Raw genomic sequence first — 21271 nt, forward strand, 5'->3', positions numbered from 1 at the left:
CTCCCTCTGCTGGCTGCTGCTAATGGGAGTTGCACTCCCAAACATTTGAAGGGCACCAGGTTGTCAAAGGCTGCTCTACCTGTTCTCTTTGGGTCCAGCAGGCCAGCCAGAATGAGCAGAAGCTGCCACTGCCTGTACTTGGCTGGCCTCTGCCAATCTCTGTGCAGTGCAGAACTGGGCTTGTCTAGGCTTGTATTTAACAAGGGATGGGAACAATTCTGAAAGGCTTGTCGCCAAGTAAAAACATACCTGTTCTATAGGGCCTTTGGAGGAAATGAAGTCATGCAGCCTGCCTAACACTTTTAGGTTTTATTTCTGCACAGCTGTATTTTATTAATGACTTGTTTTAAGTTTCGTATTTCAATGTAATTCTATGTTGAATGTAATTTATCTCGGAAATTGCTCCAAGATCACCATGGGCAATCGTGAAGAGTGGTCTACAAATACACTCGTTGCCTGGTAGCAATAGGAATTATATTTAGGTGGGTGGGCTGTTGGTAGACGAAGCATGTTTGATTTCCATGTTGGCTGTGGAGGAAGGAAGCCTGTCCCCTCTGCTCAGCCCCTCCCCTACCTGCCAGTTGGTAATGGATTTTACAAGTCTGTGCTTGCCGCTATGCTCAGTGTCCATTACCGTGCCAAAAAAAGAGAGTGAGAGATGGCATTGCACACACTTGCATTGTATACCCTCCTTCCCTCTGCCGGCTGAGCGCTCATGGACAGCTGAGCAACGTGGGACCAAATCTGCCCTTCGTGTTGCCCAGGGCAGGATAATTCTGTGATCAGCCACAGTAAAGGTTTGTGAAGCCTAAAAGACTAAATTTTATCATGGCCTAAAAGCATTTGTCAACTAGAGCCCAGTTCATCAGATGAACTATAACTCTCACTTGGTGGTTTGCATATAATAATAATAATAATAATAATAACAACAATAAATAATAATAATAATAATAATAATAATAATAATAATAATAAATTCTCTCTGTGTATGTGTAAACGTTTAATTTGTGTGTGTGTATGTATGTATATATAGAGACATATCTATATATCTAAACACACACACGTATATGTATATGTATATATGTATGTATATATATATATATATGTGATACACACAAAGGGTTGTATTTGAGCCCAAAGGCAAGTTCCTATACAGTAATATGGAATTGGGCACGGACTCATACAGGCACCTACATTCTTCCCTCAGCAGAACCGGAGCTTCCCTTGCAAGTACCCGGATGGAGGCGTTCGGGTCGTTTTTTTAAAAAGTAAAAATATTATAATACTTTTCTTCTTCTTCAAATAAGCCCTCCTACAGAACGGCGCAGCTCTTTTTGGGGGGAGGGGGGGAACCACACGCGCCAGTGCCCCGGCTGCGTCATGACGTCACACACACGCCGCGTCGCTCCCGGAAGTGAGGAAGCGGCGGCGGCAGCAGTAATAGCAACAAGCAGCTGCCTACGGCCGCCGCCGCCGCCGCCTCTGTGAGGGTTTCTCTCTCTCGCTTGCTCTCTCTCCCCCCCCCACCCCGTTTCCTCCCCCCCTCTTTTTTTCCCCTGTGTACGGGAGCCGAGAGGGGCCCCGCGCCCGTGCGCGAAGGTGGGCCGACCGGGCTCCTCGCTCTCGCTTCCCCACCTGAGGGGTGGCCGAGGAGGCTTGTGACGGGAGGAGAGAGAGAGGGGGGGGAAATGCGGCTCCGCCGCCAGCAGCTCTGCCCGGACGCGACGCTTCCGCCACAGCCCCCTCCTCCGCCGTCTCCTCCTCCCTCCTCGCCCTCTTCCCCTCACGCCATCGTCAGCGGGGGCCACGGACTAGCGGAGCCCCCTCTTCCAGTCCCGTCAGTATGAGGCCGGCCGAGACCCCCTGCCAGCGCCGAACTCCGGTAAAAGGATCCAGGGGGGTGATGATTCAGTCCGGGTCGCTTATGGGGCAGCCCTTCTCTCCTCTCTGTGGGCGGGGGCTGCATTGGCACTCGGGTAACACACTTCACACACTTAGCGCGCTCTCTCTCACACATACACACAATATGCACACACGCACTTCTCACGGGAGGCTCCTCTTACTTCCTCCCCATGAAATTGTTACTGATGGTTCTGCCCCCCCCCCAACCCCAAAAAAGAGAGGTTGGTGCCCAAGAGGGGTGGGTGGGTGGGTGGGTGGGGGGAGCCCTCTTCTAAGCAGGGCCTCTCGCCTTGCCAACCCTAGGGGCAGCCTGGGATGTTTCTGCACCTTCTTTTCCGGATACTTTTTTTTTTTTTTTGAGGAAATCCCAGATGCCTTTGCATATTTATACACTTTTCTTTTATCGTATGCTTTCTGGTAAACAGACACACACACATATATATCAAAGCTTCCTTCTGATGCAGTGCTGTCATTTTATGTCTAATTCAAACCTCTTTGGAATGTGATTCGTTGGACAAGGGCTTTCTCTACTTGCTACTCTATGAGTCTTCCTCTCAATTTCTGCCTCTGTTTATCTCTCTTTCTCTCACCCCCCCCCACCAACCTTCTTCCTGTGGTGTTTTGCTCTCCTCTTCATGTTTGTTCAGAAACTAAATAGCAGCAGGACTTACTCCCCCTGTAAGATTGCAGCCTTAGAGGCAGGGTCAAGATGTCATTTCGTGTTTCGTGGCCAGATGTCATTGTAGGTGTTTCGTGGCCAACTTCCGCAGGGTTTTAATTATAGGACAGTCCTAATCATTCTTCTGTTGTTGAAGAAGAGTAGTTGTGAAAAATACCCGGTGATCTTGTGACACCTTAAAGGCTAACAAATGTGCCTTAGCATAATCTTTTGTGGTCTGAGAACATGTGTCAGAAAAATCTAGACCCCAGGTGCTGCAAGAGTCTCATTGGTTAAGGAGTTGAGGCCTACAGATCTCACAGATGACTCCCCCCAAAATCCACACTTTGGCAATGCCTTTATTGGGACCAACCATAATGTTAAAAAAGTGTGACAAGTTTTTGAGTTCTCCGGATCAGGCAGGATGTTCTGTAGAACTCAAAAACGTGTCATGTTTCTGTGAAATTTTGGTTCGTCTCAAAAAAGGTACTGCCCAAATGTGGATTTTGAAGGTTTTTTCTTATATTATTTGAAGGCACATGCTACAGTATGTCAGTCTTGAAGGTGCTTTAGGATTATTTGTTCTTTTATATCTTGCCATTCTCCATTCTTGGTACAATATTGGCAGGTATTCTTGGATTTACCAAGGTATTTTGCTGTGAAATTTTACCCGCACATTATTTCAAATCCTGACTTGTTATAAATTTAAATTCACATTGGTCTCTGGTGTTAATTTTTTGCATTTGTTTCTTTTGATGACCAGCCTTCACTTGACCATCCTGTATTTCAGATGGACATATTTAACTAGTCACTGTGTTTTGACTATGTGTTTTTAAAGGGGAAGTCCTTTAGAATATTGCCTGATACAGTTTCCTTATCATAATTTGAGCGCATGCATCCATTTTTGAAGGAAGCTCCCCTTGAAAATGTATGCGGGCAAAGAAGACTTTTTCCCCATTTGAGGCCTTGGAGAAATCTCCAGTCTCAAAGTACAGTACTACACACATCAGCCTAGTTTATTCTTCCATAAAGTACTATTGATGTTCTTCTCAATGATATGGTAGATACACTGTTGCTCTGGATCTCTCTCTCTCTCTCTCTCTCTCTCTCTCCCCCCCCCCCCCCCGCTCTCTTCCACCCTCTCTCCCGCTTTCCCCTCCAGTGTGGTAATGACATTTTTCTGGTAAATAAGTGGTTAGTTGAACAGGTCTTCCTTTGAACATGTAGGGGGGAAACTGAAAGACCAGTTCCTGCCTTCTGTGTATGTACTAGTAATTTTACAGTTAGCCAGCTGACAATCTGTATATGTTTTAGTTTCAGGGCCCAGTTGTTTAAAGTACTTAAATAAAAAATTGTCTGTGGTAGTTCAGCTCATAATTCTTCGTTGTGCATATCTCAGGAATATGGGTTTTCTGAACAATGTTCTGGTGGCCTCTATTGGTTAGAATCTAATTTAGAATCTGTGACTTGTAATTTAGTAAACAAAACCCATTATGTTAATGTTACACATGCTATACAAATGTCTTGAGGTTTTCCCCCTCGGTAACTAAAATTAGATCAATTAAAATATTTGATTAGGAATAATATATTTCCCTTATTCTGGCCTTGTTTGCATGCAGTGCTTAACCATAGTGTATGAACACTTAGCTCTTCCCTTTCTGCTGACTGTCCCCATGTAAGGGAGGAAACAAGCCTCATTCTGGCTTGTCATAATGGGCAAAGCTGGCATTTCTACCTTTGTGTTTGTTTGGAGAGAAATAACCATGAGCACTCATTTGCACAAGCAAACACCTCTCAAGACAAGTTTGACTCTTGCTTATTTCTCTCCCTTTGTCCCAAAGACAGGAGTAGGGAAGCAAAAGCACTCATACATGTTAACCTATAGTTTATTTGTATTTGAAGCTGTGGTTTCACAGTGTTTACAAATCTGGGAATTATTTACATTTTATGGAAAGTTTTGAAGACATGCTTAAAGAATGGTACATTGTATCTGTTTCATGAGGGACAGTCAACGACAAAAATGTTAATGGCAACTTTTGAACTTCCTAAATTGTTGTAATAATTTAGTTACTTTAAAACTGTTTTTTATAATAAATTCCCCAACCCCCATGGATACCTCTCCACCTCACTGGCATTCCTTGCCTTTTCTCATTATCGTTCTTTTAAAAATGCTTGAATTTTTACAGAAGTCTTTTACTCTTTCAAACATTTTAAGCAGTGATCAGGAGACATTCTCTGACATTAGGCCTGCTTTGAGTTCTGTAGCTCATGCATTTAAGAATAAATGAGAGACTGAGAACAACATTTGAAATAGCCTTTTATTTCAGAGGACTGTTGACTAAATCTGTCAGAATTAAAATGATGCATGAAATAGTTAAGATGAATGCTTGGCTTTAAATCAGTTTGGTTCCAGTGATTTCAGCAGAATTAAAGGCATGAGCCTGAAACTGCAGCTTTCTATCTGTAAAACTGGTGCACCTTCACTTGCCTACCACTGTGATGCTACTAATGAAAGTGGGATATTACAGTGCTCCAAGTAAATACAATAATTTTGAAGATAATTTGATCCCAGAATAATATAGGAATACAAAACTGATCTGATTTTAAGAAATGTGTATCTTCTAGTTATATTAAAATTCAGCTCTAACTGGTACAAAAATGAAGGGTGATATCTAACTAAGTTTTTCTTAGAGTACACCTATTGAAATTGGTATAATTCTATTGAAATTGGTAGTCTAGTTTATTCAGTGAGCACAATTTGAGTATGACTAACACCAGATATCAACCAAACAATTTTAGTTCATTTTGCACTATTAAAGAGACTTGGTTTGTATGTGAGAGATGCTGTATGTCAGGAATCCCAAACTTCATTTGCAGTCTATGTTTAACAGTACAAAATTGTACAGTGCTCAGATACACAGTGCTCACACAATACATGGATTGCATTTTGTTAAAAATATTTTCAGACCCTTTTCCTTTTTCATTGCTTTGAAGTGGACTGTTGTGTTTGCTATGTAACTCCTTGAGAGTGGAGTGGGTAGGGCTGACCCAAGACATTTTGGCAACTGAGGAAAACCACACAATAGTAACCTCCTCACCACCAGGGAAGAAGTAAATGAAGATCTACATCATGAGCAGGGGGTGGGGTGGGGATAAAGATCTATATTTGGATATGCTGCCCCTATGGGTCCTGCTGTCAGAGGCAGTTGCCCACCTTGCCTCACGGATGGGCCAGCTTTGACTGTGGGTATGGATTTGGAATGTATTTAACCAGACATTGGATTATGTTACTGAGTAGTTTGAAGTAGTCTAATGTCAGTTTTAGCAATTATCTTTAAGCACCCCCAGTCCTAAATGCATTTTTCAGGAAACCAGTTACATTGTTCAGCTGGAACTTCAGTGCAGTTTGTTTGGAGCTTGAAACATTATTATTTATTAAATTTATATCTTGCCCTTCCTGCAGTGGAACCCAGCCCAAAGGAAAATGTGTGGCTCAATTAATCTGTTTTGACCTTCCTCTCCTACACGGGAAATGAATTCCTATTGCTATTGGCTGCTTACACCACTGTAGTCATGCTGTAGTAAATGAATCACTCTTGTTTACTACAAATTATGTGTCTCCACCTTTCTGGCATGGAGGCCTGGATCTCTCAGTGGATTATTCTAATAAATGCTTTTTATATCCACTAAGTATTTCAGATTGCATTGCATTGCTTTGTACTCTCAACATTAAAGGGAAAGTTTGTGTCATTTTGGAAATAAAATTCTCCCTCCAAAATTGGTATGTAAGTATGTAAATTCTTAGTGCATCTGCATCTGGCTTTATGTTTGTGAAGGGATTGCCAATTGCCACCTCCTAATGTAGATTGCTTAACAGGTTTGCTTTATTAACAATGTTAACCTTGAAGATGGTTTGGAAGCTGCAACTGACATAGAAAGCCACTACCTGTGTGTTGTCAGGGGCAATGTCAGTGAGATATGCCAAGCCGAATTCAAGGGGTTGGTACTAACATATAAAGCCCTAAACAGCTCAGGCTCTAAGTACGGTATATAAAGGGTCATGCCTCCCAGTACCAGCCAACTAGAGTTTAAGATGTGAAGTGGGGAGAGGCTTTAGTACTAGTGTTCTTGGGGCAACCACATGAAGCAGTGCATTCTCAGTGATGGTACCCTGCTTATGGAAATTTGTCCATTTAGAAATCAAGTTGGCACCTAAACTAGTTTTGTTTAGGTGTCAGGTAAAAACTTGTTTATTCCTAAAGGTCTCCAGCCTTATGATTGAAGACACTTGAAGTTAACACGAAAAAATCCTGAGTAAAGTATTAATCTATAAGCGAAATGGATGTTACCTGCATCACCTGCCTAAATTGCTGTGTTATACCTGTTGCAATATATTCATTGTGTATTTGTAGTTTTAAATGTGATTTTTAAGACTTTCTGTTAGCATGGTTTTATTAGAAATGTTAGCCACCCTAGGAACTTTCAGAAGGAAGAACGGCATATAAGAAAACAACAACAACAACAATAAATATGAACTTCTTCATTTAATAAGACACACATAGCAGCTTAGAGATAAATTTACAGGACTATAATAAATCAAAAATTTGGTCAAAAAGGCATAGACATGTATTTCTCAAAAATTTTAGACTAAAACCGTTTACAGCTCATATATTTATTGAAAGGTTTTTGCTATACAATCATACCTTGGTTCTCAAACAGAATCCATTCTGGAAGTCTGTTTGACTTCCGAAAACATTCGAAAACCAAGACGCGGCTTCCTGCACTCAATTGGAAGCTGCGTTGGAGGTTCAGCTTCCAAAAAACATTTGCAAACCGGAACACTCACTTCCAGGTTTGTGGCATTTGGGAGCCAAAATGTTCAAGTCATAAGGTGTTTGAGAACCAAGGTACGACTGTATACCGCAAAACCTGGAAGGATCAAGCATAGCAGGCGTCATTTGAAGGGAATTTATTACATGAAGGGTGGGGACTGGATCTGGCCAGCGGGCTTGATTCTTATCTATCTTAGCCCCCAAATTTGACAGATAGACAAGGCCATCCACCTGTCAGTCACCTGATGTGCCAATGGAATTGGGTGACAGTGCTTTGAAGTCCCAAAAATCAGCTGATGGTTTGGAATTCAAAGCAAGGTGCAAAGAAAGCTCATCAAAGGAGAGACCTGCTGCTGATAAAAACTGAGTTCCCTTGAAGACAGCAGCATTCAAAGCAGGGTTTCTCTTGTCCTCAGACTAAGTGGTGGTTCTCATGCTTGATCTGTCCAAATTAATTCTGTACTCAGGATTACTTTTTCGTAAACTTCAAGCATCTTCAGTCATACAATTTTGGGAAGTGCACCTGTATATGCTGCACACACAGGTTTGTCCTATTCATACTTGACATAATCTAAAAATTATAAGAAGGAAGATAATTAACTGAATTAGCTGCTACTATGAAAATAAAACTTGATTTGCTTCTCGGTCTCATGGAGTTGGTATAAAGGTCAGATGACAGAAACCCATATAAGCTGCCTTCAGTGTTTGGGAGATAGGACACACACACACACACACACACATATATATCTATATATATATATAACCTATCTCACCTGAGAATGATATACAAAATCCAGTTTAAAAAAATCTTGTCTAATTTGGTAGCTTGGTACTGTTATCTGCTCAGTTGCTTTGGCACTGTAGCATTTCTCTTTGTTCTGAGCACAAACCGAACTGTGGTTTGACTGCCTTGAAGAAACACTCAGGACAATGTATTCTGCACACAGCTGTTTGTTGTACACTCATTAAAGAGAGGAGTAGGGATTGGATTGTAACCCTCCACTCTTTGTAGAAGGTCTCCAGGGCAGCATTTCTGTGAAAGAGGTAGACATTTAGAAGTGCAGTAATCCACTTGCTCTCCCTTTCCTGTATGTGTATTATGATTGCATGGATAAAAAACGGGAATGCAAACTGCTGAGGTGAGTTTTCTGTTTGCTACATGCAGCACTAGGAGTTCTGTGTTGTTCTGTGATAATCTCAACAGTTTTTATTGGGTTAGATCTAGACATCATCATCCACAAATGGAAGGACTTCTTCCATTCATGGAAGAAGCTGAGATCCAGCAGAGGCTGTTGCTAGAGGAGGGGATGATTTTAACTGATGCCCCTGGCTCCACTTCCTGTAATGTTTTGGAAGCCCCTCAGACCCTCACAGAATTGCTTTTATGGAAATGCAGAGGGAATGAGAAATTGGTATGAATGTACCCTTCCCCCCCCCTGCAGGTAGTTTGGTTCCAACTAATTGTGTGATCTTATGTGGCATTGTAATATAGACCTTTAACCATTGGACGAGGGGAAAAGTACTGTCATGTGACTAAAACAGTATGGCAGTGTCACTTCATTGATCTCTGGGCTCAGTGTTATAAATGTTTTCTCAAGGTAATTTGGTTTTGGGGTTTTTTGCTTGCAAGGTTATTCCTTTGTAGTTTGGTGAGGGAATCTGCTTATTAGTACTTCATTTGTGTTGTGTAGTCCTAGTTCACTCCTACAGTTATGAGGAGTTGGAAAAGCACAGCAAACTCCACTACCCAAAGAAGGCCCCTGAGTTAAGACTGTAAGAAGCTGTGTATGTTAATTCCTAAGCACCTGTAATTTAGCAAGTGCTAAGTCGGGTGAAGCTTTTTCTAGATACTGGTATACCATGGAAGCACACCATATTATTTTTGTCTTCGGATGATGGATGGCAAAACGTAAATTTGCAATTAAGGTGCATGATGATATCATATTCATCTGGCTAATGGAGCAGGCTTTCTTATTTTGCCTTCCTGGATCCTAAGTTCTTGATGATGCTACAGAGTTATTTCTTACATTGACACCACTCCATAAATTCTTATTGGCCAGCTAAAATTCATTGCCAAAATGTAACTGCATAAAATCGATTGCTTTTCAATACTGGATCCATTCACCTGCAGTGGGGAACTATGGTTTGAAAATTCATGTGCAACCTTGGGCTCCTGTGCTGCTTCTCCCTGCCCTGGATACACCTGTTCCAGCTCTCATTTCCTGGTTTGATCAAAACATAGTTGGCTGTTGTGTCCAAATTAGGCAAAATGTGGCCTCATCAAGTCAGAAAGTGAAAAAGGGAATTTGCCCACAGAAGGGACAGGGAAGTGCATAAGTTCAAGGCTTTGGCATGAATATTTAAATTCTAAAGTGAGAGAATTGAAGGATATGAGGAGGGTGCAAAGTGTAAGCCCAAAGTTCCAGCACAAACAGCCAAACAATTGTTTTGAATTATGTGTAAAAGGAGGTGTAAAGCCTGCTTGGTTTGGTTGTCTAGGGCCAAGGGGCTCTGGCCCCCTTTACAGTGCCATGACCGAATAACCCTTAGAGCTGGGAAAGAGACAGGGATTGCTCTGCAGCTGCCAGGCTACTTCCCAACCACTGCTGTAGCTTCCAGTTGAGACAGCTGGGGCTCATCACACCTGCCAGAGGTGGTGGTACGCTCACCAAGGCAATAAGAATTATGCAAGACAGCTGCTAATGCTGTTTGGTTTTGGTAACTGTATAAACTGTATAAACTTGCGTAATGATGTTTGGTGGCAGTAAACCACTGTCTGGGGGAAAATGGTTTCAGAAAGCAAGATGAACTCTGATTATCAATTTATTTTGTGCTATGTTGATGGTGATGATGACGTATAAGCAAAAATCCTAAGAAAATAAATATGACTCAAATGTGTAGACCCATTCTTTGACAATTGACTTGAATTTGTACTAACTTCATTTGTCAGTTAGCACCTTTACGTTTTTTACACCAAGAGATATGTCTGTGTCTCTAGAGTTCATAACCTAGCACAAATCTGAACTTGACTTACTAAAAACAATCCAACTATGATCCTCTTGGCTTTGGTAAAATCCTAAAGCTAATAAAGTAGAGCTGTTTGTGATTAATACATCTTTTGCTCATACATTTCTGAAACAGACTAAATATTTTAGTTTGATATGCAATTCATAATGCCTTTAAATTGGATTTCATGGTCTGTATAATTATGAGCAGTAACTTGCTGTAGTGTTCATGGAGTTAACTGTGTAAGATGAGGCTTGTAGACTTGGCTAGATCTCTTTATCTGTATTTAAAAAATTGATCTATTGAAGTAGAATGTAAATAAGGTTCAGAAGTTTGTACTGCTCACTCTTTCAATTAAAATAAACATGCCTGTTCCATTTTGCATGTATAAACTTGCAGTTAACCTGTTGGAACAGCTTAGCCATTAGAAGCGGGTATCATATTTCTCAAGGTATGCACATAAAAGGGTGCAGGTGGAGATCAGTGATCAATATTTAGGACTTTTAAATGATATTTCTTTTAAATGATAACATTTATTATTATTTCTATTTGTAGTGTGCTAGCCTAACAGCTAACCAGTGCCTCCCACCAAATCCAAGAATAAGTACTTGATCATCTGGTTTAGCAGAATGGGAGCGTTAAGTGGCTGCACCATCAATATTACTCTTACATGTTGCTACTTGTGGTTATTAAATTAGATTAGTTCTGGAAATGTGTCCTTGTGATAGGTCTGGGGTGGGAGCAGATGCCCTTGGACTCTTCTCTCCCTTCTTGGAAATTTGGAAGGGTTCTTCTGACAGCTGCTACAAGGCACAGTGATACAGTTAAGTGCTTCCCTCCCAATTCTGTGCATGCAGAAGACTCTACTACTGTATATCTATACCTACAGTTTCCTAATTTTAGAAGTGTGCTAGTGGTTAGTGCATTTGTTCCTAGGTTTCAGAAATAGGATAGAATATGGATGAATATCTTATAGACAGATGTTTGGCTAAAGTTGACATTTTGTAAACTAAGTTTAAGATTGTGCTATTGCTTTTATTCTTCCTTGAACCCCTCAAATTGTTCCTTGAGGGCATGAGATGCCTGGAGAAAATGTTGAGTTGAGTATATTAGAAAGGTTTGTTTTTAAGTAAGGTAGCATAATACAATATTAGTGCAAAGGTAAGAAAGAACTAATTTTAGTAGAAGTCCTGGTGATTAATATCATATGAGAAATCTGTGCGCACGCACCCCCTCGGTTTTCCAGCTACAGCTGGCCATCTTGAGCAAACTATTTTCTTGCTAACGAGACTAGATCACTTCATTGCTGAGTGACTGTATCCCAGTTTGGTTTTGCTTGTAGAACAAAAGTTTGGCCTTAATACTAAGGAGTCTTCTTTATTATACAACTAATTACATAATTCAGCAAATGCTGCATCTTTAGCCAGAGCTCTAAAACAATAAAGCTGATTCTTAATTTGTTATTCTTTTTAAATATATTTTAAATAAAGCATAATAATTTTTTTAACCATTAAATGTGTTAAAAGAAGAGCACAATATTTTATATTGGTGTTTAGCAAAATTTAGGAAACAGGATCTGGTGGTAAGATGCTAGCTGCTGTCCTAATGATACTGTTGAGTTTTATGTGCATTTCTGCATCTTTCCACCTGCATTTGTCTGCTTTATCTTGAGCACTGAGATGTTTGCAGCTGTGGGCTTCCAGGGATGCCCATTTGATCAAACTTTACAAGTTTCTTCCTGTTCCCAGGGCACCAAATGCATTGAAGTACTTCATTGTAAACATATAAAAAGCGGATGTTATGTACCTCCTCAGATCAGATCTATCTTTAACAGCTTCCCTGTGCTGTCTTGTGAACCATGAAGGAAAGCTTGACAGTAGACAATTGTGAAGTGCTCTGACAGTTATTCATCTTAATCTTACTGTTACCTTGTCTATGTGTTTTGCGCTTCTGGTGTATATTGTCTTTGATCTTGAGTGGAGAAGACGTCAGTCATGTACAACACATAGCACAATGGGACTGCTAAGCATGAATAATGCTAGCACAAATTTAAGAATTAAGGTAAGAGACCACTTGAGGACAATTCAGCTTCATCTTTGAGGCTCTGGGCTGTTTGCTGCAAACAGAAGTGGCTAGATTTATTTTTGTTTTGTGAAATGAGCAACCCATACTGAACCTATGCTTTAGGAGTTCCACTGATTACATATCTACAATTACTTTTTGATAACTTCTGCAAGCAGAACATTAAAAAGCATAGCCTGTAACTACTAACAGAATTTCCATAGTGATTTTAGATGTTCGTACACATATCGCCAAAGCTTCAGTTTAAAGCTGTACTCTCTCATTCATTCTGATAATCCACACTGTCATAAATCCACACTGGGCACAATCCAGCCAAAGTTAAGCACTTTTAGATCCCATTTATTTAAATGGAAGATGCTCAATGTGTACTTGAATGCTCCATAGAAATCAGTGAGATTTAAGCTGAATCCTTTATTAGGAGCGAGATCCATAGAATGCAGTGGAACTTTCTGTTGAGTAGACATGTTTAAGAGGATTTTATAAATTGTTTAACTTGGCTGGGTTGTGCCTATTGTATTAAGCTTTTCAAAAAAAATATTTCTGAAGTAGATGGCACTATTGTTTCTTCATAGGCAAGGATAGAGTAGAAATTATTTTAAAACTAAAATTATTAATGCAAAGGTTATGGTATCTATTTTGCTTGTAACACAAGCTATATGGTTTGCAGCATCATTGGTTTCCAAAATATATAAAAAACTAGGAGCCAATGGGCTCAGATTCTTAAAGCACAGATATTTGTATTACTACCAAATTGAATGGTCAAAATTTTGATAATATTTGACACTTAAAAGTTGTCAAAATATGTGCTGCTGTGTATTGTTATAAGTATTGTTGACCTTCCTTAAAAGAGATGGTGACTGGCCCAAAGTTACCCATTGAGCTTCATGGCTGAGTGGGGATTTAAACCCTGGTCTCCTAAGTCCTAGTCCTAAACACTACACTACACTACACTACACTACACTACACTACACTACACTACACTACACTACACTACAGACACTTTCTTCCAATGTATTTTGCAGTAGGGTATCCCAAGCAAAGTTATGTGTTGCATCAGGAAAAGCACACTTTTTTCCTAAGCTTCCCTGGATTGATTTTCACTTGAGAAATCACATGTCCATCTTTTTTTAGCCAAGATATTAATTCATAAACAAAAATTAAGAAACTTGACTGTTTTAGGGAGTATTTTTATATCCCAAGGTGATTGTATATAAGGGTGAAAAAATGTCCCAAAATAACACTACATTTGGGTTGAGTTTTGTAAGTTTTATTTGCTCTTCTTGGGATGTGTTTTGCTTCAGCTGCTTTTTATTTACAGAAAGAAAACTGTAAATGATAACTGGCTGAAACTTCCATGTAGTTGACAATAAATTAAACTACTTTGTGGGTCTACTTTTGTGTAACTTCTATACTGAAAAGTCACCCTGAGTGGGCTACAACCCCCTTTTCCCGCATGGAATATTCATTTATAGGAACAGTAATGATCACAAGGCAGCATGCAGAAATATGGCAAAGACATAGTAAGCAGAGGATAGTGTTTGAAGAAGCAATTATAGGGCTGAGATGCTGTTCATTTCATTTCTGCCTTATTTGATTGATCAACTAACAGTTTCCACTAGATGAAGTCTAGAACACACTTGTATAAATGCCACCGAATCTTTTTATGTGGTTATCTGATAGTAATAGCAGGAGTGGAAGCTTCTTGCTCCCCAGCCCTAGAGGAGTCATGACTTCTTCAGGGAAATTTTATCCTTTCTTCGCATTTAGCTTAGCTTTTAATGAGCATGTGCAGGCATCTTTGAACAGTAACACAATTTAGGGCAACTTATAAATATGCCCTCAAAAGTTACCAGCCTTTTTTTACTAGTTTGGAAACAAGCTAGTATTTTGTGTTTTCATCCTGGCCACAGCGGAGGCCAACCCCTCTCCTCCAAGCTACTAGCCTCTTAGAAGGCTGTTTAAATGATCTTCTACTAAGCACATTGGCAGAAAAGGGTTGAGGCAATTTTTCCTTCCTCTGGCAGTCTGCTCACTTGTCTTCATGGAATTTCATATCCTTATATCCATGGAATTCTGGTCTCTTATGACTACCAGGCAAGTTGTTAAATACAAGACTGGTTTAGCAGAATGGAGGAATAAATAACACTGTTGAACATCACAGTAGCCAGGTTACGAGTGCCCAGGAGCCTGAACTAACCAATCATTTGCATTTAATAAGAGGTAGACTCTCCATATTATGTAGTGTGATGTTCTATAAAGCTTCTTGGAAGGTGTGAAGTCCTAGGAGGCAGCTTTTAAATAATCAAAACAACTGGCTGTGCTCTTACTATTATTGTAAATTGGGACAGGAAGGTTATTCATGAAGAATTGGTAGTTCTGGTTGGAGTGTATAGATTTTGCTTTTTTGCTTTAAGACAATAGCAAATTACCTTGCTTTCAATTTGGGATTGTGCCGTGTATAGACATGGCAGCCATCCTATAATAAAAAGTAAAGTCAATTTCACATACCAGAGCCTCTGAACTGAAGGGTGTACTTTTCAGTCAAGGACAGAGTAGAGAAGAACTTTTGGATAGACATAATGCATGAATGACTTCAGGTAGAAATATCTACTCTGATTCAGCTGCTGTAAAAGCCAATGTAAAAGTCTTCACAGAATTTCTAATTGAGAATAATAAATTTATTCTTCTATAGCACACATATAACTTAATCAGCCTCCCACTGATTTCACCCCCCCCCCAAGAGTAATACAGGTTTACTAATGTTTAGACAATCTCACTTTGACTGTGTCCCATCTGAAAATTGAGGGATGTCCTCTCTGGGGTACTAAAGCACAATATATCTTTCATTTACATGGGTGAAACACAAACTTTTGTTGGTCTTTGATATCTGGTCAATAGACTTGTCTTACAATTGCCCTTGATATTTTTTCAGTAATTTATCTAACATCTACCGTAAGTAGTTAAAGTAATACCTTAATAGTGAGTACTTGGCTGTACTTTTTCTAAATACTAATGCATTGTTTCATCTTAATTTGTGTAGGAAGAATACTGACAATTGAATTGCTGCCTTTATACTGTAAAAAATTGCAATAAAGTGGGGATGTCAAGAGTCTCCACTCCTCCACCACCTGGAGAGATGTCCAGTGGTCCTATAGCTGAAAGCTGGTGTTACACACAGGTAAGCCACATACCTGTATGTATGTGTGTATCCAGGTTTTGTTAATGGCATGTTTAATAGTAGGACACTTTCAGATGTAGCTTCCAACAGTAATGCAATGTGATACCCAGAATTCTGGTTCCAAGTAAAAGGAATAAGAAGGCAAAAAAGGTAATATAATAAAGAGAACCAATCAGAAAATGTAAAAAAATAAGGTGACAGGTGAGATCAGCAATATAATAGGCAAAAATCAAATACTGAAGGTTGTATCCAGTGATTGAGAGGATTTGCAAGGGTGAGGACATCCATTGAGAAACATTCATTGTGCAAGCTTCCTTCTATTTGTGCAGCTATTGAATACAACCGAAGGTTGCTGAGATGTAGGACAAATGAATTAACCACCTAAAGTCTACAATAATTCAACCTGTGGCTCTGAAAAAACCTGCAGTTGCTGGTGGATAACTGATCAAATAAGGGGCCCCTAAGGAATGAATAAGGGGATGCAGGTGGCGCTGTGGGTTAAACCACAGAGTGAGCTCTCGTTGCTTGGTCCCTGCTCCTGCCAACCTAGCAGTTTGAAAGCACGTCAAAGTGCAATTAGATAAATAGGTACCACTCTAGCGGGAAGGTAAACGGCGTTTCTGTGCGCTGCTCTGGTTCACCAGAAGTGGCTTAGTCATGCTGGCCAAATGACCCAGAAGCTGTACGCCGCTTCCCTCGGTCAATAAAGCGAGATGAGTGCCGCAACCCCAAAGTCATCCGTGACTGGACCTAATGGTCAGAGGTCCCTTTACCTTTACCTTAAGGAATGAATCTTCCTCAAATGTCATACGTTGGAAGCTTATGGAATTCTATTCTGAAACTGGCTTATGGAATCCTATTCTGAAACAAGTGCACAATATAAGCTGCAGTGACTCCTTAATTCTATGAGATATCCCTCCCCCCAAAAAACCAGTTTAAACCAGTTGAGGTTATTTCTTCAATAACTGCTTTAAAAAAAAATTAAGATGAAGAAAAGTGAATCTGGTGAATTTACGTGATTGTCTGCATCTCTTATTCAGGTTAAAGTTGTAAAATTTTCCTATATGTGGACCATTAATAACTTCAGCTTCTGCCGAGAAGAAATGGGGGAAGTTTTAAAGAGTTCTACTTTCTCATCAGGGCCAAATGACAAAATGAAATGGTAGGTATTAGTCATTTGTCAGTGGCTTCTCACTTTCTTTTCTTTATACGGTCTCTTGAGAATCTGTGAATATGTCATAAATAAAATCACATGTATGGTAATTTATCCTCCAGTCTTAAAACTGTTTTTATTGTTGAAAGTGGGCCAACTATCACTGATTTTATGCTACATTACAGAGATCTGAACAGCTAATGGTTTGAAATACTATGTAAGGTAAAGGTAAAGGTACCCCTGCCCGTACGGGCCAGTCTTGACAGACTCTGGGGTTGTGCGCCCATCTCACTTAAGAGGCCAGGGGCCAGCGCTGTCCGGAGACACTTCCGGGTCACGTGGCCAGCGTGACATCGCTGCTCTGGCCAGAGCCAGAGCCAGAGCCAGAGCCAGAGCCGCACACGGAAACGCCGTTTACCTTCCCGCTGGTAAGCGGTCCCTATTTATCTACTTGCACCCGGAGGTGCTTTCGAACTGCTAGGTTGGCAGGCGCTGGGACCGAGCAGCGGGAGCGCACCCCGCCGCAGGGATTCGAACCGCCGACCTTTCGACCGGCAAGCCCTAGGCGCTGAGGCTTTAACCCACAGCGCCACCTGCGTCCCACTTGAAATACTATGTAGTTTGTGGCAAAATAAGGCAAGATGATTTAATGTGTTGTATTAGGGCCAGAGAGACATTGGGTTAAAATCTTCATTTGTGAGGTTACTGAGAGCAATTTGGGCAATTCGGGGCCCAGTTTGCATGTAATACTAAGCCAAGCCAAGTTTGCGGAAGAAAGATTGCTGCAGCTTTGCTGCTCTTTCATTGCAGCTCCTGCCACAGTGCTGTGAGCAAAGTCATGGGAGCCAAGGTTAGTTGAATGACTTGCTGCCTTGTGGACTTGTCTGGAGGAAGCAAATTATGGCTCAGCTCACATCCATGTGGCACTAGCAGGGTTCCCTATTTGTAAACTGCCCTGTGATCCTTGGATGAAGGGTGGTATAGAAATGTAATAAATAATAATAATAATCTCATTTTGTTCAAGAGGGCCCCACCCTTCTGAAGAAGCATTTCAGGAGAACACCACTGTATATATGGTCGCTCCTTGAAGTATTGAAAGGTGTGACAGCAGGAGAAGAGCAATAGGGATATATAGATATCAGCAACTGGAGGTCATGGATGTTGAATACATATGTAAGTTTAAAAAACTGATCTCCAGAACCCAGGGGACTTATTGTGTACGTGTAAAAAATCATATCACAACACTACTCCAATTTTTAAATATCTTCGCAGGTTAGGCCTTTATGGATTGGAGAACAAGTTGATGTTTCTAAGACTTGCTTCTTATGTTCTTTATTTCAGGTGCCTGAGAGTAAACCCCAAAGGACTGGATGATGAAAGCAAAGATTACCTTTCACTGTATTTACTTCTAGTTAGTTGTCCAAAAAGTGAAGTGAGAGCAAAATTTAAATTTTCTCTTTTAAATGCAAAAAGAGAAGAAACAAAAGCAATGGGTAAGTGGATTTAAAAATGCTTCAATAACAATAGGTAGTTTTCAGTTTAAGTAGTAAAAGGTCTGTCAAATCAGATATTTATTTATTTATTTATTTATTTATTTAAAAACTTGTAAACTCAGATTTATTATTTTGTGTCTGTACGAGTTCAGTCACAGTGTGATGGCTTCCTCTGGTTTTGGTCAATGGTATAGTTTGGAGAATGGTATAGCTGGCAATTCAGAGGCAATTTCAGTTATTTAAATCTAAATGAGATTTGACTGTCTTTCTTTTTGTATGCATTTCCTATTCAAACATGATTACATAAGCTTTCCTAATGTTTTGTGATATATTTATTTATGATATAATTTTTCAAGTTGCCATGACAAATATCCAGCTGTTGCTTGGGGAAAATAGAACAAAGAGGGACTATTCACTGTTTGACAAGTTCTTTAAAAATAAAACCTGCTCCATAGGGTTGGGGGGGGGGCACCTGGAGCACATGGGGTGGAGACAGAGGGGAGGAGGAATAATCCAGAATGCTTCCCTCCCCTGTTCTGCTGGTGGATACTTTCTTTCAGAAGGGGGGAATGTGGGATATTACCTTTTATCTACAAATCATGTTTGCATTTTAGCCAGCAGGGGTTAATAAGACTACCAAGTGTGTTTTGTCGTTAAAAATCAGTTGTTCTGTTTTACATATCCTGAATGAAACTGACTTCAGTTTTTCGAATCCCACTTTCTGAAGTTTAATTTTGTCCTAAATTATATCTTGCTAACGAACTATTATCACAAGCAAGAGAACAGGACCTGCCGTGCAATTTGGACATTGTGTGTCCGTGTGTGCGTGTTCTCAGCCATACTGAAAAAGAGTATGTATTGGTCTTGTGTGTCACCACATCTGGAATTAAACATGTGTCCTCTAGTATATGATGTGGCCTTGAGTATATGATTCAATAATAGACTGGTTCAGATCCTTTTCATTATAAACTTACTGAAGAAAGTGAGGAAATCGGCTGTTGCTTAACTCTGTATCATTCAATTATGGAAAAATATATTCTGCCCTTAATGGGATAAGGTTTGTAAATTGTTCAAAGCACTAAAATGCTCCTAAAATGTAACATCAGCAGCTAATTTTAGAAAAAATCCATTGTCTTTAATGGTCCAATTGCTGCTAACATTTGTTTTTAAAAGTAATACTGCATTAACTTAGAACCAGAATAATGGGGGGTACCCTGTGCTGCCTTAGTGCTATGGGAATTTCACATCCCCACTGTAGCTCACAGAAAATTTGTGGTAAGTGGGCATAGAGGTGAAGTTGGAGGTTGGAATCATGTGGGGAAGGGGGAGAGGGAGGAATAAATGGAATTATACGAACTTAGCCATCTGCAGTGTCTCTGACATCAGTGGTTCCTCTGCTTCATCTGGGCTTATGAGAGATTTTGGGGGTGATTTTTGTACTTCCAGCTGAAACGTGTGGCTGAAATTCTACTCTTGCACTAATCTCCTGTAGTAAAAGGCATCTCAGAAAAGAAAGTGGTAATTCCACGAAAGTGAACACAGTAGTCAGATATTATTATTATTATTATTATTATTATTATTATTATTATTATTATTATTATTATTATTTATTATATCCCACCCATTTGGCTGGGTTTCCCCAGCCACTCTGGGTGGCTTACAGCGTATATAAAACAGTAACATACCAAACATTAAAAAGAATCCCATGAGTTAAATGCATGGGCTCTTGCCTGCATGAAGTCCTTGTGTTGTGTCTCAAACCTCTTTTGACTTTCTGAAGTTATGTCTACAGTGCTTTGGGTTCTGAATGTGAACATCATATGCAAACCTCCCCCACACCACCAAGCTTAATTTTAAAATATAGAGTTGAATCCAGATGTGCATTCAGTGACATTCCATTTGCACTTAGGAGGTGATTTGTACTGATTCTTCCTTACCACTGCAGCCCCTGAAAACTGCACTGGAGGGCTGGAGGACCCTACAGAACGACATGGGGTGTGCTACCTGGGGATGTGGGGGCAACCTGTACTGGAACTAATTCCATCTCCAAACATAGTGGTGGGGAAGCTGTGGCTGTCCAGCTGGTGGTGTGTTCCAGTTCCCATCAGCCCCAGCCAGCATGGCCAGGGATGATGGAAGCTGCAGTCCATTAACACCTGGAGGACCACCGCTTCCATGCCCAGGTGTAAACAAAATGAGTCTTTCTCTCAATGAAGGTGCTAATCTGGATACAGCTCATATTTTGCATTAGTCTTTAGTACAATTGTTATCTTAATAGGTTTGATTTGGCTCTTGGATTTCACTTATTGTGTATGTATATTAAAACTGTTTTAATTGAACATACTTAATCTATTTTACTTAGAAAGCCAAAGAGCATATCGATTTGTTCAAGGCAAAGATTGGGGTTTTAAAAAATTCATTCGAAGAGACTTCTTACTTGATGAAGCTAATGGTCTTTTACCAGATGATAAGCTTACGTTATTTTGTGAGGTAGGTAATCAACCAGTGCTTTTTAAAATAGAATATTGGTTTCCATGGCTATGAATGAAGAATATTTTCAAATGTTATGTTTATCCCTCTGTGTTACAGAAATGCCCTGATAAAATGTTTTAGCATAATGGTTGTTGTTTTTTAAGTATTTGATGCAAGATTTTTCTAAAAATAATTGGGAGCCATTGAGAGAATTCCTGCTTGGCATGTAGTGAAAGGAAAGCTGTAGAATAATAAAAACTGCAGTAGTCTTGTTGGGGTGGAAGAAGGTGTAACATAAGGCAGGGTTGTGGGATCAGTTTCCTAGGTTGGTACTCTATGGTGGTCATTGTGGAGCTACAGAGAAGCCACAGTTGGTTTGTCTTTGAGAGGAAGTGAACTCCCTCTTCCTATGATTTAAATTAATATTATGTCTGTATTTAAATTGGCCAATGACAACTGAAGAACAGGATTTTTATGCCCCTGACTGTCAAATGT

At 40.1% G+C, this 21271-nt stretch overlaps 1 protein-coding gene across 1 annotated transcript in view; it reads left to right on the forward strand.

Moving 5' to 3' along the window:
- The first annotated feature begins 1462 nt into the window (after window positions 1-1462).
- The window catches only part of SPOPL (speckle type BTB/POZ protein like), a 31858-nt gene continuing 12049 nt past the window's right edge, over window positions 1463-21271 (forward strand). The window contains exons 1-5 of the mRNA XM_079994470.1: window positions 1463-1882; window positions 15521-15658; window positions 16699-16820; window positions 18153-18304; window positions 20667-20794. Coding sequence (XP_079850596.1) covers window positions 15581-15658; window positions 16699-16820; window positions 18153-18304; window positions 20667-20794 — 480 coding nt within the window. The 5' untranslated portion in view covers window positions 1463-1882; window positions 15521-15580. The remainder of the gene's footprint in view (window positions 1883-15520; window positions 15659-16698; window positions 16821-18152; window positions 18305-20666; window positions 20795-21271) is intronic.

Source organism: Podarcis cretensis (genome assembly GCF_951804945.1).
Source record: "Podarcis cretensis genome assembly, chromosome: 1".
Taxonomy (NCBI): Eukaryota; Metazoa; Chordata; class Lepidosauria; order Squamata; family Lacertidae; genus Podarcis; species Podarcis cretensis.